Here is a 16,336-nt window from a genome sequence, read left to right on the forward strand (position 1 = left end):
ATCCATAGGAGAAGAGAGAGCTATCATAAAATCATGGATCTGTTTGGATTCATCCCCACATCCCCCGAATAGGATTTTACAGGCACTTGTATATTTGAAAGTCGGACAAATTGCCATTTACCGCAGTCTGTTCCGATTAAATTTCATGTTCAAAATCGTCGTTTTGGTCACTCTTGAATTTGGCCTACGAAATCTCAAGGGCCTTGGCCTACGAAGACCTTAATCCGGCCCTTGGGGGGGGGGGGTGACAAAGAGGTAGAGGTAGAGAAATGGGATGCACATTGAGTGCAAGAGGTCAGGGAATGGAAAGAAAAGAAAAGACAGAAAACTTCCACTTTCAAAAAAGCTTTTCTGATTGGTCAATCAAGCATAATTTTGGTTATATTTTGACAAACAAATAAATAAACCAATGTCACCCGCAGGGTGACCCATATCTTGCCAAAAGGTGACCACGTGTGACTTCTTTAAGGTCACACTGAGGTGAACAGAGCTGCTATCCACCAGGAGCGACTCCTTGAGGAATATCTGCCTACGAGATTCCGATGAGAATCGTTCTGCAGAGTAACCATGAAAAATATGCTTTTGCCTCATAACGTCACCAAATGACGTCATAATGTCTCAAGCTTGACATATCTAGAAAGCACTCATCGAGGTGTTCAATTTGAGATACTACACGATATGGTTCCTAAAACTTGAAAATTTGACCTTGGGGTCAAATATGTTTAACCTCAGGTGCTAACCATGAAGGTCAAGGTCAATCGCCACCAAAAACTAATCAGCTGAGCACCAGATCATATACTACATTCCCATAAAGTTTGGAGACGATTCGATTAAAATTACTCAAAAAATAAGGGTTTCGTCGACTCCCCTGATTTGCAACAAAGTGAGCTTGACCTTCAAAATTTTGTGCGCTGAAAGGGACCTCTATAGGCCTCTGATATGCGAAGTTACAAAAATTTCCAATGATAACTGTGCTCTGCAGAATTTTTTATACATGATTACAGAGCAAAAACAAAAAAAACATATGAAGGTCAAGGCCAATTGCCACCAAAAATTAATCAGCTGAGCGCCAGACCATGAACTATATTCCCATGAAGTTTGAAGACGATCCGATCAAAATTACTCAAAAAATAAGGGTTTCGTCGACTCCCCTGATTTGCGACAAAGTGACCTTGACCTTTGACCTTGACCTTCAAAATTTTAAGCGCTGAAAGGGACCTCTATAGGCCTCTGATATGCTAAGTTACAAAAATTTCCGATGATAACTGTGCTCTGCAGAATTTTTTATACGTGATTACAGACAAACAAACAAAAAAACCAAAAAAAAAACATACAAGCTGACTAACATATCTTGCAAAAACTTCGTTTTGGCAAGATAATTATTGCCCGAAGAAGTAAATACATTCTTCATTATTATGCTGTGTTCCTTTAAGTTGTAGTTGGCAGATCAAAGATCATGCATTGATGGGCCAAGTCTTTCACGAAGCAGCTGGCCAGGCCTGACATTCAACAGGATCTGCTGAGGGCAGGAATTTAGAATTTGTTCCAGGGTCAGGTCAGGTATGGGAGCATGCCCCGGAGCAGAGCATCACTGCGTACACTTTCCCCGAATACAACAGGGGCCTCTCTCTGGCCATCACCCAGGCAGATGCCTGGCCCATTCCCATCACCCAGGCAGATGCCTGGCCCATTCCCATCTCCTTGAGATGCCGATCAACCTGCTGCAACCACTAGGCATGTGGTCAGCCCACTGGCCTCCTCCACTCGTGAGACTCCCTCGCTGAGAGAATCTTGTGAGCAGGATCAGCGTCAGGAAAACGAGCCACATGTCCACACAGCCGCAGCAGACACTCACGGACTATGCAGGTAACAAATCTCATTTGAGTCTCTCTCGGCAACTGCTCGTTAGACACAAAGTCCGATCAGTGATAGCCAATGATTCTCCGAAGAGACCTGGTACCAAAGGAATTAAGTCTCCATCTCAGATCTCTGGTCAGAGTTCAAGTCTCACATCTGTTGAGCAAGAACGGAAGCACCAAGGACCTGAAGACTCGGACTTTCATCCCCCTGCACAGGTACCACAGCTCCACACCCCATGATCCAGTCAATCCATCATTCTCCATGACTGACCCAGACGTCTATTGACCTCTGACTCACAGCCAGCAGAGACATGAATATCCATCCATTGGGACCATACTCTGTGCAGAGCATTGGTGCTTCTAACGCAGTCTCCTGGGCTATTGGGCCCAATCTTGGATGGGTCAACACTCCGACGCAGGATACCAGCAAGCCGGTACTCATTTTGACGACCTCGGAAGGATGACAGGCTGAATCAACCCCACCTGAGTGAAGCATTAATTCAACAGCCAAGCAGGATTTGAACTCATGACCCTAGGATCCCAAGCCCACCACCAGAGCCATTAACCCAACACCAGGCATACATGAATATCACTGCCAAGGAAAGCGAATCTCTCCGTGACCTCAACATCCTCACCACAAACAGGTACAGACAAGATAGCAGCATCCAAGATGTCATTGAAAGCATGGATCATAGTTTTGATCCAGGGAACCTGTACTCCCAGTGGCTCCGACTCCTCATTCAGCACCTCGAGGGCCCCCAAAAGGATATCTAGAGTCTCCGCAAAGATGACTGCATCATCTCCGAAATCAAGGTCAGAGGTCTTGACATTCCCAAACGATGCATGGCAGCTTGGTCTCTCTGACATCCTCCTAGGAATCCAGTCCACGGAAACGACACTCAAGGAGTGACGAATCCTTAGTCTCATAATATGCTCGTTGACAGGTGTTAACTCAATTATCATTAGAGTCGGCTTTGGGCATGGTAACCATCAGAGCAACCTGACCAATAGTCGGTTTCATCACCCAGTGTTCCAGGGTGCCAGCAACAATTTGCCTGCTCTTCATCAAAAAAGACCATGGAATGTTTTGCATGAACCAGCAATCAAGGCTAGTGGACAAGTTTGCAGCTACACATTCATCTGAAGGACGACAATGTTTGATGCAACACCATGCCTGCAAAGCACCCGTTGAAGAGTTTATCCTTGTGTCAATAATTGAACCGAAACTAAACAGCTCATCGGCAAATGCAATCAATACCTCCCTGCCGTCCTACTGGACCAATAAGTAAATTGTACACATAGAGGTCCACCAATAGTAAATTTCAAAAATCGAAATTTAAAATAGTAATAAATCGAGGGCAATCTCAAAATCCATATTGCTGTAATCAAACAATGTTGTCAGAGGTCCATCATTCTGGATTTCAAGACAGGAAAGGAAGTATTTCATTTAAATGAAAACAGGATGGGAAACATAAATGCACAAAAAAAAAACGTTTCTGTAATAATAAAGAAAACATCTGTAACGATCACAAATGGTTTGATTTAAGTTTGCATTTTGATCTGTGCAGGTTTGTGTATCTGCTCGACCGTCTGACCTTTTTCAGATGCCAACCTCCAAAGGGTGCCCGGCTATCATGCCAGATGCGCACCTTGGAGATCGTTCCCAAGTCAGGAATCTCAATCTGTTTAACAAGTATAACTAGTAAACTGGGTACAAATTTAAACTCGTGAAAAACATGAAACAAAGACATTATCTCGAACGATTATTATTTTTATATTTTGCATGAAAAGCGTGTAATCATAATACTTACTATGTGGCTTGAAAATTCATGGTAATGGTGAAATGGACATTTAGAAAGTGATGGCGTTTTACAAAAAGCTGTGCAACTCACATTTCCAAGTATGTTGAGCATATTATGTCTGAGAAATGATTTCCAAGTTTAACGTGCTATTATGGCAAGAAGCCAAAAGGTCTGAGTGTTTCATTAATTTTTTTCAGTTATTTATTTTTCGTAAAAAAGTAAGAAACAATGATGACTGCTGTCACAATATTTACCGTGAACTTGTCCACCTGTCCAGCCTCAAAGTTATTGAAACTATTATCGAGCAGTATCTCGTCCGACTTGCTTTTCATTCCGTAGACCTGCAGGAGGATGCTTGCGTCGGTTCCCGCTCCCTTGAGGTCACTTGTTGTGACCCACAGCGACCATGGCAACTCTGCGTAGAGTAAGGAGCATGCATAGATCATCAAAAAAAATCTTTGAGATAAAATTTCATTTCCTTGCCCCGTTGCTTTGCAATTTCACGTGAAGACAGTTTAGTACCATCTTCTTACGAACGCACGATATATTTTACCAAGGGTCATTTGCTTTATAATGTGAAACTTACTCTTCCATTCCCCCAAGTTTCAAAACAAAAGTTTGTATTGGTAATTTCATCGAAACAAATAATAAGCTTATATAATCAGTGCATTAAAAAAAAAAGCTCAGGACCTTTTTATATCAACTATTTTTAAGGTAAAAAAAATGCAGAAAATCTACTAATTGGTAGAAGTATGGTACATCTGCTTCTTGATAAATATATAAAATTTTGTAACTTTACTTGTAATTGGTGGTCTGCTAAAATAAGATTGTGCACAGGACCAGCCAGACATATAACCCATCATCCCCCTCAACGCTCACAGTGCTTGCCATTTAAAATGCTACATTAAATCCACATTACCTTCAACTTGGAAAATTGGCAAGGAGGTTAAATATAACATATTTGCCTATTAGCTAATACAAGTTCAGAATTAGCAAGTGTACATTTACTCTTAAGCACAAAGCAGAAAAACAAAGCAAGTATCTCGAATCTTCCATTTCGGATTCAAAGAGATTGTGTACCTTGCGCTTTGCTCCTCCAAAATCAAAGCTCGACCAAATATAATAATTGTTTGCCATTGATAAACATGTATGACCATAATTGTACGTACAAGTCCCATTCATATTTGCATATTAGTTGTTGCAGGACTTTTTTGAGAAGTACAGGAGATTAAATACATGTGTGCAGTCAGCACTTTATCTGCTTTCTTTGCTTTTCTTTCTGTTGTTTTTTCTTTCTCTCCCCTTCCTGACTCTGTCTCTATTCCTCCCTCCATCTCTAGCTCATTCCCATCTTTGCTTTCAACCTACCTCCCTTCCTCCACTACCTTCCCTCATCCTCTCAATAAATGACAACAATAAAAATAGGGGCAATACACCTAGGCGCTCACCTGGTAGCGGCTAGATAAGAAAACCAGGGAACCACTGGAAAGGTGTGGATAACCCATAAATATTTAACAGAGAAGAAAGTAAATACCAACGGAATTTTTTTTTATGCAGTGAACAAACTTGGGTACAACACGGGTGATGAAGGGTGTGATCAAGTTTCATCAAAACTGTGTGTGTAGTTTCTGGGAAGAGAGAAAATACCTATTTCGGGGGGTCTCAACCCCCCCTCCCTCCCACAGGTCATCTTAGACTGATTTTCTTTTTGGTGTGAACAAACTTTGGTGCATCACGGGTAACGAAGGTTGTCGTCAAGTTTCATCGGAATTACATGTGTAGTTTCGGAGAAGAAAGCAAATGTATATTTTGGGGGCAACCCCACCCCCCCCCCCCCCCGTACACTCTCTTAGGGCCCGATTTTTCATGCCATGAATAAACTTTGGTACATTCCAGATGATGAAAGTTTTGGTGAAGTTTCATATAAATTGTGTACGTAGTTTCAGAGAAGTTGCAAATGCTTGTGGATGGATGGACTGACGGATGGAAGACGTGTCATCCCATAAGCTCCCCGGAACTACCTTCCAGGTGAGCTAAAAACTACAGCGAGGCACCATCGCAAATATGCAAGCTTCAAGAAAAAATAAGTTGAAAGATAGCAAAAAGTTCGACCAGGAATTACCCAATATTTTTGAGTTAAAAAAAAAAAATCTTGATTTGACCCCTGTGACTTGCATTTTTGGTATTTGACCTCTTGACCTCACCCCAGGCTGCATGGAGCAGAGATAAAAATGGCATTGCTCTCACACCTTCTTGCCATGTGGTGATAATAATTACCAAGTGTAGTGAATTTCTGCACAATCGTTTAGGAGATAGTGTGACTGGCAGACAGACAGACAGACAGACAGATCGATTACAATATCCCACTATTTTTTTTTTAAGCATGGGAATAAAAAAAAAACCCCTCTTCACTCATACTACTCTCAAACACACCACCTAAATCCAGCACTCTTCCTTCTTTCCATTTCTCTCTCCACTCCCTTGCTTCATATTTGTCCTTTACCATTCTTAAGCCTGGTGTTGGCTTAACGGTTAAGGTGGCTGGCTTAAGATAGTTGGGTCTTCAGTTTGAGCCCCTGTTGGGCCATTGAATTAACACCAGGTGGGCCATTGAGTCTTCCAGTTCTGGGTTTGGAGCGTTAGCAGGGTCTTTCAGGGCTCTTTGCTGACGATCTCAAAGTTAAGTTTCCAGTCGTTATCTGTCCCGTTTTAACTGTTTATTTTCTCACTTACATGTTACTGTGTGTTCCTCGTTCGGTTTTGTTTCAAAAATCGTGCCATTTTGTGAGTTTTCGTCGACCTTGTCTTCCCGGGTTCCTTGAGGCCTACCCATCCTTCCCCTCTTGGTGTACGATCGTTTTTATTTGTATTCTCTCCCTATTACCTTCAATTCCAATTTTCCCAACGTCCCCCATCCCTCTTAACTAAACACCCTGTTTCTTGTCTTAAATCCAAAACAAAAAAACAATAAAAAACAAAAAAAACTACCTTCCTCCTTGCATTCCCACGAGTCCCAAGGCCCCATTCAGACTCCTCATTCAGCACCCCGAGGGCCCCCAAATGGATACCCAGAGTCTCTCCAAAAAAGACTGCATCATCTGTGAAATAAAGGTCAGAGATCTTGACATTCCCAAACGATGCACCGCAGCTTGATCTCTTCAACATCCTCCCCAGAATACAGTCCATACAAGTCCTGAAACGTGTGGGGGCCAGTGCACACACCTGATGAACTCCAGTAATAACTGGAAATAAGTCAGAGATGGTACCACCACATCTCGCAGCACTCTCAGTCCCAGAGTAGAATATAGTTCAGACATCAGATTGATCAGTTTTGTTGGCACCCCGCGAAGACCGATAACCCTCCAGAGGGTATTCCGATTCACTGAATCGAACACTTTGCAGAGATCAACATAGGGTTTAAGCAGCCCCTGACAAAACTCTCATCTGTGTTCGGTGAGGACCCAAAGAGCAAGGTCAATCATTGACCTCTTTGGTGTAAAGCCTGACTGCTCTGGGTGCTGATGCTCCAGCAGATGGTGGCAAACCTTATCAATAATTAAAAGAGCAAAGACCTTGCCTGGCACTGAGAGCAGCATCACCCCTCGGTAGTTGTTGCAGTCCTGGTGATCACCCTTTCCTTTCCAGAGAGGGACAACAAGGCCCCTCTTCCAGTCAGTTGGGATGATGCTTGTGTTCCAGGCAGAGCACAGAACTGCATGCAAAGACATGAGTATAGCATTTCCACGAGCCTTGAGAAGTTCAGCATGGATGCCACAGATCCCAGGAGATTTACCCCATTTCAACTGGTTCACCGCAGCCTGTTTCCACAAGCGAAAGTGGATCACAGTTGAATGGAGGGTCAACAATAGGGTTAATAACACCCCTGACATCAAACTCACAACTGTTGGATCAGCCTGGTGCAGTCACCCAAAGTCACCGGCCCAACAGGCCTTCACTTCGGTCTCCTCTTTCAAGAGCTCACCACCCTCCGTTCTAACTGTAGTACACCAGGAGATGGGCTTGGAGGAATGCAATGTGTGAATTCCCCTGAAAGTAGGATGAGAATCATTTGACCACAGATGCTGCTCTACAACCTCACAAATTCCTTGCACATACTGTAGGCCTCCTTGTCCACCCTCAGGATACTTAGAGTTTTATGCCTCAACTCCTGAAACAGCTCAGCTCTGCCATTAAGCCTGGCCCTGCGACTCTGGTATCCAGTGTCCATTGAGAGACAAAATTCTTCTTTGCCCTCCGGTTAGTTCCAAGACATCCACTGGCAACATCAAGGATGGTGGTTTTGAAGGCACTCCACAACTCTTCAGGACCCCCCAAAGCACCCAGACTTCCCAAATGTCTACTCAGCCTGTTCGCAAACTCCTCAGCTACCCTCTCATCCTTGAGTTTGCCAACATCTAACCTAGGCTGGGATGGTACCATTCTCCTTGATATAAGGTGCAACTTGAGAGTTGCAACAAGTTGGTGGTCAATATTGAGGAACTGAGCACTCCATTAGACCCTGCAGATCTGGATCATCCTCCAGCGACTGTCAACGTGCACATGGTCAATCTCCTTTGCCACACTGCCAGCGTTGGAATACCAAGTCCAGCGATGAGCCTGTGGGCTCTGAAACCATGAACCAGCCACCCTAAGTCCATGAATTATTGCAAAGTCAAGGAACCTCGTGCTACACTGGTTCACAGTTCCAGACCCATGGGGACCAACACACGTCTCATAACCATCCCCATCAGTTCCAGTCGATGCATTGAAATCCCCCAAGAGTAGAAGAGTATTTTACCTTGGGCACTGATCAACCACAGACTCAAGTGTGGCATAGAATGCGTCCTTCACGGTGAGATCGCTCGCCTCAGTCGGAGCATATGCAGAGACCAGGGAAACGACACCCAAGGTGTGACGAAATCTTCGTCTCAGAATACGCTCGTTTTCCCGTGTTGCCTCAGTTGTCATCAAAGTCAGCTTATTGGACACAGCTACAGCAACTCCTTGGACATGGTAACCATCAGAGCAACCAGACCAATAGTGGGTGTAACCACCCGCCATGATCTCGCCGCAATCCGGTCTCCGAACCTCAGAGGGTGCTGCAATACTGATGTACAAACGCTTGAGCTCAGATGATAACAGAGACAGGTGATCATCCTCTCTTAGGGATAGGACATTCGAGGCACCCACCCAAAGGGACCGCCTCAGGTTAACCCAAGGAGACCACCTTCTGGTGGTGGACGACACCTCAGCTTTCGTGAAGATTGGTTTAAAATTGTGACCTGTAGGCGATTAAAGGTGAGGGGGACAGACAAATAAATGGAAGCGATCAACACACTTGTCAAAAAATGTGTTTTTGCAAAGTAAAAAACAAACAAAGACAGATAGACAAACAGACAGACAGTGGTGAAAACATAATCTCCTTCCACCTTCAGTGGTGGAGGTAACAAAAAAACATGTTTGATTACCTTTTTAAACAGTTGCTACTGCTATTTAACACTAAACTAAAAGAAATCTGGAGGAATCCCGGCATCCTTGAGGCATTATATGCTCATCATATCTCCCAAAGACTAACGGACATGAGCATACATCTACTGTAATCTATATACCCCAGAGAGGGTAATAACGCGACCATTCTGTTGCTCCCGTATGGAGTTGGTGTACTTGTTTCTAAAATAAACCATTCTTTCCCACAATACCTCAGACTTGCTCATCGAGCTACCTCTGGACATTCCTCGTCCTGCTTTTGCAGACACCAATGTTGGTGTAGGTGGAGGCATGGTGGTCTCCATCAGGAGCTCCCTGATGAGCAGGAGCTCACATATTTAACCCAGAATCTCTGCCTAACCCAGAATCCATTTCTCCCAAATCCTTTTTTTTTTTTTTTTTTTTTTTTGTATACCTTGGTCGAGGCTCGTATGAGAGCTAACACACAACTCACAGCAAGGAGGCATGAGACAAGAGGGGCGGGAGTGGAAGGGACAAAACATTGGGGAACAGACACAGGTGAACTGTGGAAGGGAGAGGGATGGGGATGGGACGGGGAACATGGCGAGGAGAAGATGGACATTACAGGGACTTTCAGGAAGGAAAGCAGAAGAATTGAAGGAAGTGGGCTTGGGTGGATTATCGGGGGTAGAAAAGATCGAGGATTTGGATGGGGGAAGATAAGAGGTGGTGGTGAACAGCTGTTTTGAAAGCCTGGAGGGAAGAATGGGAAAGAATAGAGTGAGGAAGTTTATTCCAAAGGCGGGAAAAAAGAGGAATGAAAGAGTGAAGATGAGCAGTGATTCGTGATTTTGGTAGTTTTACCAGAAGGGGGTTGTTGGCGGACCTTGAGCGCCCTGTGGAAATGTGGTTGGGACAAATTGCAGAGAGAGCAGGGGGGGCAAGGCTGGAGAGGAGTCGGTAGAAGACAGAAAGACCACCGACTAACCTGCGGTGATTGAGTGAGAGGCCCAATGACTCAGCTTCATTGCGGGAGATGCCAATGATCTTAAATGCCCTGGTTTCGACAGCGTGAAGTCGAGAAAGGTGGGAGGCAGGAGCACCAGCCCAGAGGGGAGAGCAGTACTCCATCAGGCTATGGACAAAAGCTTTGTAAGTGGTCAGGAGCTCAAGAGGGCCGAGGAAGGACTTTGCACGACGGAGGATTCCCAGTCGGCGACTGGCTTTTGAGGCAAGGTTGGAAATGTGACTTTCCCAGGAAAGGTCATGGCAGATAGTGAGACCCAGAAGCTTGAAAGAAAAGACTTCTTCCAGAGGATTGTTGAGAAAGTGGATGGGGGGGTTTTGTAAACGGTCCTTTCGAAGAGACATAGTGAGAGTGTGAGATTTGTCTGGATTGAAAGACATGTTCCACGTGTTGGACCAGTTTGTGATTTTATCCAGATCTGCAGTGAGCGAAGAAGCTGCTGCTTGCCGGTCTGAGGGATGACAGATGGTACGGCAGAGGGTGGAGTCATCGGCAAAGAGAAATAGAGGATTTTCCAGAGAGTCCGAGAGATCATTGATGAGATTCCAGTGTCGCTTTATTGCAGCATTGTTTTGTTTCCATGCATTGTCTAACACCTACCTACCTACCTAACCGTGATGACTGCATACAAGGCCTCCCCCAAAAAATTCCACTATTACCCCCACCCGTCCTACGCCATCTATTTTCCATCCAGTTGCAACTTTAACTGTTTCCATTCCAGCTGGCATTGCAGTCAAGGCCTTTCATAACTGCAGAGAATGGGTGTTCTATAGAATTCATTTGACGTTCTATGGAATGTCTTGAAAGATATTCTATGGAACTTTAGGACCAAATTCGATGGAACTGCAATTTCTATAGAATATAAATTTTCGATGGAGTTTCTACAGAATTTCGATACAATTTCTCTGGAAGAGTTCTGTAGAATGATGGTCCTAAAGTACTATAGAATTTGTATGGACAGATTATATAGAATATCGATACAAATTATCCGTTAAATTTCTGCAGAACATTTTATTTTGCAGGGCCTCCTTGAATGATGGTGTCAAAATGGAAAATTATCTTCTCAAGGCTGAGTGCCTCAACTGTGTATTTGGAGAAAAAGCCCAGGTCTCAAACCCCTCTCTTTCTCTACAAATCCAAAGCATCCCCCACCTCCAAACCCACCCCCCACACTTTTCATAGAAATGCCTCCAACATGTGAGGCTCCCTACTTCTCAACTCCCCTACAAGTCATGGACCTGATCGAATCACCACTTTAACCTCATGACTAGTTCATCTGTCGATTGTTCTTTCTCTGCTCTTTCCCAGGCCTTTCCCTGCAGGTTGCCGACCAACATCATGGAGAAAGTTGCCAAAGTTAAACCTGACTCTCTCAATTAAACGCGGTCAGCCGTCACCCCGATCATGAGCAAAATAATGCAATCAATCATCATAGCAGACCTCAAGACTCATCTCTTTTTTCTAACTATCTGATCTCTGATCATTAGTTTAACTTCAGCAATGATCACTCCATCCTGGACATGCATATTCCATGTCAACAGTAGATGAATACTCTCCATCTCAAGCAAGAACACCACTCATTATACATGGACTCCTGAGTATATGATACAGTATATGGCACCGTGCCGTGCGTTCCAAACCGCCTTAATGGGGTCCAGTGTTCCCCACCTGGATTTGTTATATTTAAGTTGTGCTCACAAGCTTTGGATGCCATCTTTCCTGTGCTCGACATTTAGAAGCTAGGATACTTCAAGGAAGCATTTTGGGACCAATCATATTCTTGGTCAAAAATCAATTACCCCTATTAATCACTGGAAAATGTATTGTATCATTTTGCAGATGACACCTTCCTGCGCAGAATTGTTCCCATCCATTTCCTGGGCAGGCTATAATAGCATCGATCTGTGCAAATTGAGAGAATGAAACACGTCTCATTATGCAGCAAAATCCTACACAATCGCCTTGTCTCTTTATAAGGACGATCTGGCTAATCCGTTTATTTATTTCTATGACCAACCACTGGGAGATGTACAGTATCTGGATTTTAGAGGTCTTAGTAACAGGTTTAATGTGTCTTGTGCAGATTAAATCTCAAAGCTGGTTGCCGGCTCAGAATTATTCTCAGGATCAAGTGCTTCCTCATAAATCCATAGCTCAAAATAGTCCAAAAAGCCTTCATCCAAATGCCACGCAACATGATGGTACTGCCCCAACCCCTCATCCCGATGATTAGTTCGTGCTGCTACATCTCATCTTGCCCACCTTGAGGCAGTGAAGTCTGAGGCCTTCCATATCACCCGTCTCGTGATAATGGAGGCTGGATCTCAGGAACTGTTTCTCATTCACCCCAGGCAGCCTTCCAATATTTTACCATCTCTCATCTGATCTTGCTTCTTTCACCCTTTCATCTTTCTACCAAGGCCTTGCCCCTCAAGGTCATCATTGTTTTACCAGAAAAACATTTCCTCGTTTATCCTCTTTAAGTCGAGGCTTCTCAACCCCATTTTTTTCATTCCCCCTTCCCCATGTAAACAAAAGGTCTTCCCGAGTCTGTTGTCTCATAGTCTCCCATTCAGGCCTTATTCAAGTGTGCTGCCTACCACCACCTCATTATCTCTCCAATTTCTTCTTGTATCTCCAGCTGCGGAGATTCATCCCTCTTTTTTCTGCAATTCATCCCCTCATGTTGTTGTGCATCCATGCATTCCTGATCAGCCGGTTTCGCCGTTTGCCCTGTGTTGTTTTTTGTAGGTCATTCACCATACTGTTTTTTTTTTTTTGCCTCCTCTTCTGTGAGACTCAGCACCTGAATAATAAAGAGAAATTTAACACAAGGGAATAAGTGGTGGTGGCGAGGGAATGGGATCATTGTGAAGGATCAGTGGGATAGCATGCTTTAACCCTTCTTATATTTCCCATCAACAACGAATAAACAACATTTTAATTTGCAGTTTGAATGTGCTCATATAAATATTGGCATTACACCAGTGTATCGGATGATGTCGTAGTGCTTCGCTGGACTATCGTCGGAGAAAACTTTTTAAGTCGCAAAACACCAAAATATTTAACTAACCCCAACCCGATCAAAAAAATATTTTCATTTTTCCATGATGACTACCAACTCACTTTTTTGCTTGAATTGACGAAGGGATATCATTTCGTTAAGTTCTCGCTCAATTAGGCCATCTCCCTCATTTTCATCCAGCCACATACGGCATGGAAACGTCTGTTCAATTCCAGTGAAAGGACAATACACCACCACCTGAAAATTAAAAAAAGAAACATCATGATGATCCTATCCAGTCTACTCACCATGACCAAGCCAAAACTTATGGCAGATATTTTCAATCAATAATAATCATTGATTTTACTCCTTTAAAGATGGAGATGCCATAATTATGCCTGGTGTTGGATTAATAGTTAGGGTGGTGAGCTTGGGATCCCAGGATGCTGAGTGAAAATCCTGCTTGGCTGTTGATTTAATGACCAGGTGGGGTTAACTCTGCCTGTCATCCTTCCGAGGTCGGCAAAATGAGTACCAGCTTGCTGGTATCCTGTGTCGGGGTGGCGACCCGTCCAGACTTGTACCCAATAACCAAGGAGACTGCTTAGGCAGCACCAACGCTCTGCACAAAGTATGGTCCCAACGGATGGACTATTAGCAAATTTGTCAAAAAGCAATGTTATAGACATGTCATCGAATTTTCTTACAGTTTATAGAAGCTGCGACGTTTCAACATGCACACTACAGTGTTGCCATCACAATGTGAAGTTTTAATGGCAATGCCGAGCTTGGGTCATGTATTGCAATTGGCACCATCACTTGCCACGTCCAAAATAAAGCAATCTCTCATTCATCTTCAGTGGAAATTGTCAAATTGTCATTCAGCTATTATCGCACACATAAATGCATGCACGACATACAAGGGCTTCCATTAAGCCTTTTAGCAAACAAAGAAAATGGATGCTCGCAACTGTGTTGGCATTCTGCCCGACGTTGCCATAAATCACCGTGAACAGAATGAATTGCAATGTTTTTTAAAGCTTTTGTACTGTATTTACATTGACATGCAAGACAGGAGAAACTGGCATTTTGTGCCGGTGACTGTTCTTGTTACAGTCCTGTTGACTTTTATGTATCTGGTCCACAGGACTGAATTGGTCACTTTTTGTTTTTGCCAAAATCTGCTTATAACTGACCAGTAATGCACAAAACACAATGAAACTAGAGGGGGAGCATTCGGTAGAGTGCAAAACCTCCGCCGCCAATACTGCTGGGTCACTTAAGTGAACCTGATATCCTATTCATTGTAGGTCAAAACGGATCAGACTCTACTGGACCACGATTGAATAAACTAAACTAGATCGACGTGCATGTAGAAATGCCCTCTCTAGTTATTAGAAAAAAATAAAATCGAAATTTTTTTGAAAAAAAAGTTGCAAAATTTCTGGGGTTTTTTTTCTCCAACAAATTTATCTTTTTGGGTTGGAAATCACTTAAAACATGTAGAAATGCAAAAAACAAATTGACATTTTTCAAATAAATCGAAAAAAATTTTTTTTTTTCCTCGAACAAATTTATTTATTTTTGGTTGGAAATCACTTAAAACATGTAGAAATGCAAAAAAAAAATTCAAATATTTTTTGAAAATGGCCGCCATAGCGGCCATATTGGACTTTGTACCAAGTCCAAAATCTAATGGCATGATCCTTGGACCATACCTAATCCCCCCCACCCCACCAAGTTTTGTCGAAATCCATCCAGGAGTTTTTCCGTAATAATGTTCACAAACAAACAAACAAACAAACAAACAAGCAAACAGACGGGTGAAAACAGTAACCTCCGTCCATCTTCGATGGCGAAGGTTAACTAAGCATTAAAATCATACATCCAGTCCGTCAATGCAAGAAGGTACGTTTTTGTTATTTGCTCTTCAGGTTTGTAGAGGAGTTCGTTCATAAATCACATGGAGAACAGACACTGATAGACATCAATGTGGTTTCCATTAATGACCAAGAACATGAGTAGACAATGGACAAACACTTACAATGTATGGGATTTGAACCGAGGTTACATACTCAGAGCCAGGAGTTCGTATGTGGGAACACTAACAAGCTGAGCAGATTTGTAGGAAAGCAGCATTGTGATTGGGAGAGTGCAAGTGCACAAAACAAGACAGATTGAGGAGGAACAATGCAACAGATAGCTTACATGATCGTACTGCTTGCAACCACACATTGTTTTATAAATCGGATCCAAAAGGAGGATCCGACTCCTGCGTATGGAAGACGTGTGCGTTTAATGGCAGTTTAATTGTAAAAGCATGTGCTAGCTTTTGAGTTTGAGTTCAGTGAGCCAGAGGTACAGCTGCAACCAAGTCCAAGCCATTATTAAAAGAAAGCCAACGTTTGAGGTTACGCTGATTGCACATGCAGGAGTAACCTGCTGCTCGATCGAGTGCTCCACTCTTCAAGCACCAGTGTGAAGAATCACATCATGGAGATAACGACAACATTTCAGAAGCACCCTCACGTTGTTGTTCCCACAAATGCCTCGGACACCAAATACTGAAGACAACTGTGTGGCTCATGTTGGGAACGGACGCTGCAGAGTGACCAATGTGGTTCCTGTCTTGCTCAATCTATCTCAGTGCAAATATACCATGGTGGTGACGGAGCTGACATGTTCGCAGCTTTATAAATACCATAAGAGTTAAGAGCATATATAGGACTGTTCCATTCGTGAAATAGGTAGGAACAAGATTTCCAAGCTTGGCATTTTCTTCAAGCAGATGATGCACATTATACAGGTGATATTTTCATGACATAGGTGTACCATTTGCATTTTCCAGGTGTACATTACACAGGTGATATTTTGCTCACACATCCACATATAATTTCAATTTCTAGCTTTTATTTTGTTTTCTTCCTTATGCTGATCACTGATGAATATTCTCTTTCTTTATCAATCTCCATATCTATCGATGACACGTCAATTATTCCAAAGGTAAAACACCAGAATATTCCAGCCTTATGGGATTTCTGAATAATATTGGTCTTGAAATATATTTGCATTTCGCTCCAAATATGGGCATAGCACCCCTCTCAGCCAATCGGAGGGGTGCGAGCACGTCTGCCGCCTCTCGGCCAATGGGGAGCCAACGCAACATATTGCTGCTCAACTTCCTGGTCGATGGGTG

At 43.3% G+C, this 16,336-nt stretch overlaps 1 protein-coding gene across 1 annotated transcript in view; it reads right to left on the reverse strand.

The window, feature by feature from the left end:
* The window catches only part of LOXHD1 (lipoxygenase homology PLAT domains 1), a 197,872-nt gene that overhangs the window by 156,687 nt on the left and 24,849 nt on the right, over positions 1–16,336 (reverse strand). The window contains exons 9-11 of the mRNA XM_085849094.1: positions 13,263–13,398; positions 3,916–4,076; positions 3,455–3,541 (exon numbers count right to left, since the gene is read on the reverse strand). Coding sequence (XP_085705220.1) covers positions 3,455–3,541; positions 3,916–4,076; positions 13,263–13,398 — 384 coding nt within the window. The remainder of the gene's footprint in view (positions 1–3,454; positions 3,542–3,915; positions 4,077–13,262; positions 13,399–16,336) is intronic.

The sequence above is a fragment of the Eptatretus burgeri genome, chromosome 12, assembly GCF_056783735.1.
Source record: "Eptatretus burgeri isolate ZD-2024b chromosome 12, Ebu_testis_v1, whole genome shotgun sequence".
Classification (NCBI taxonomy): domain Eukaryota; kingdom Metazoa; phylum Chordata; class Myxini; order Myxiniformes; family Myxinidae; genus Eptatretus; species Eptatretus burgeri.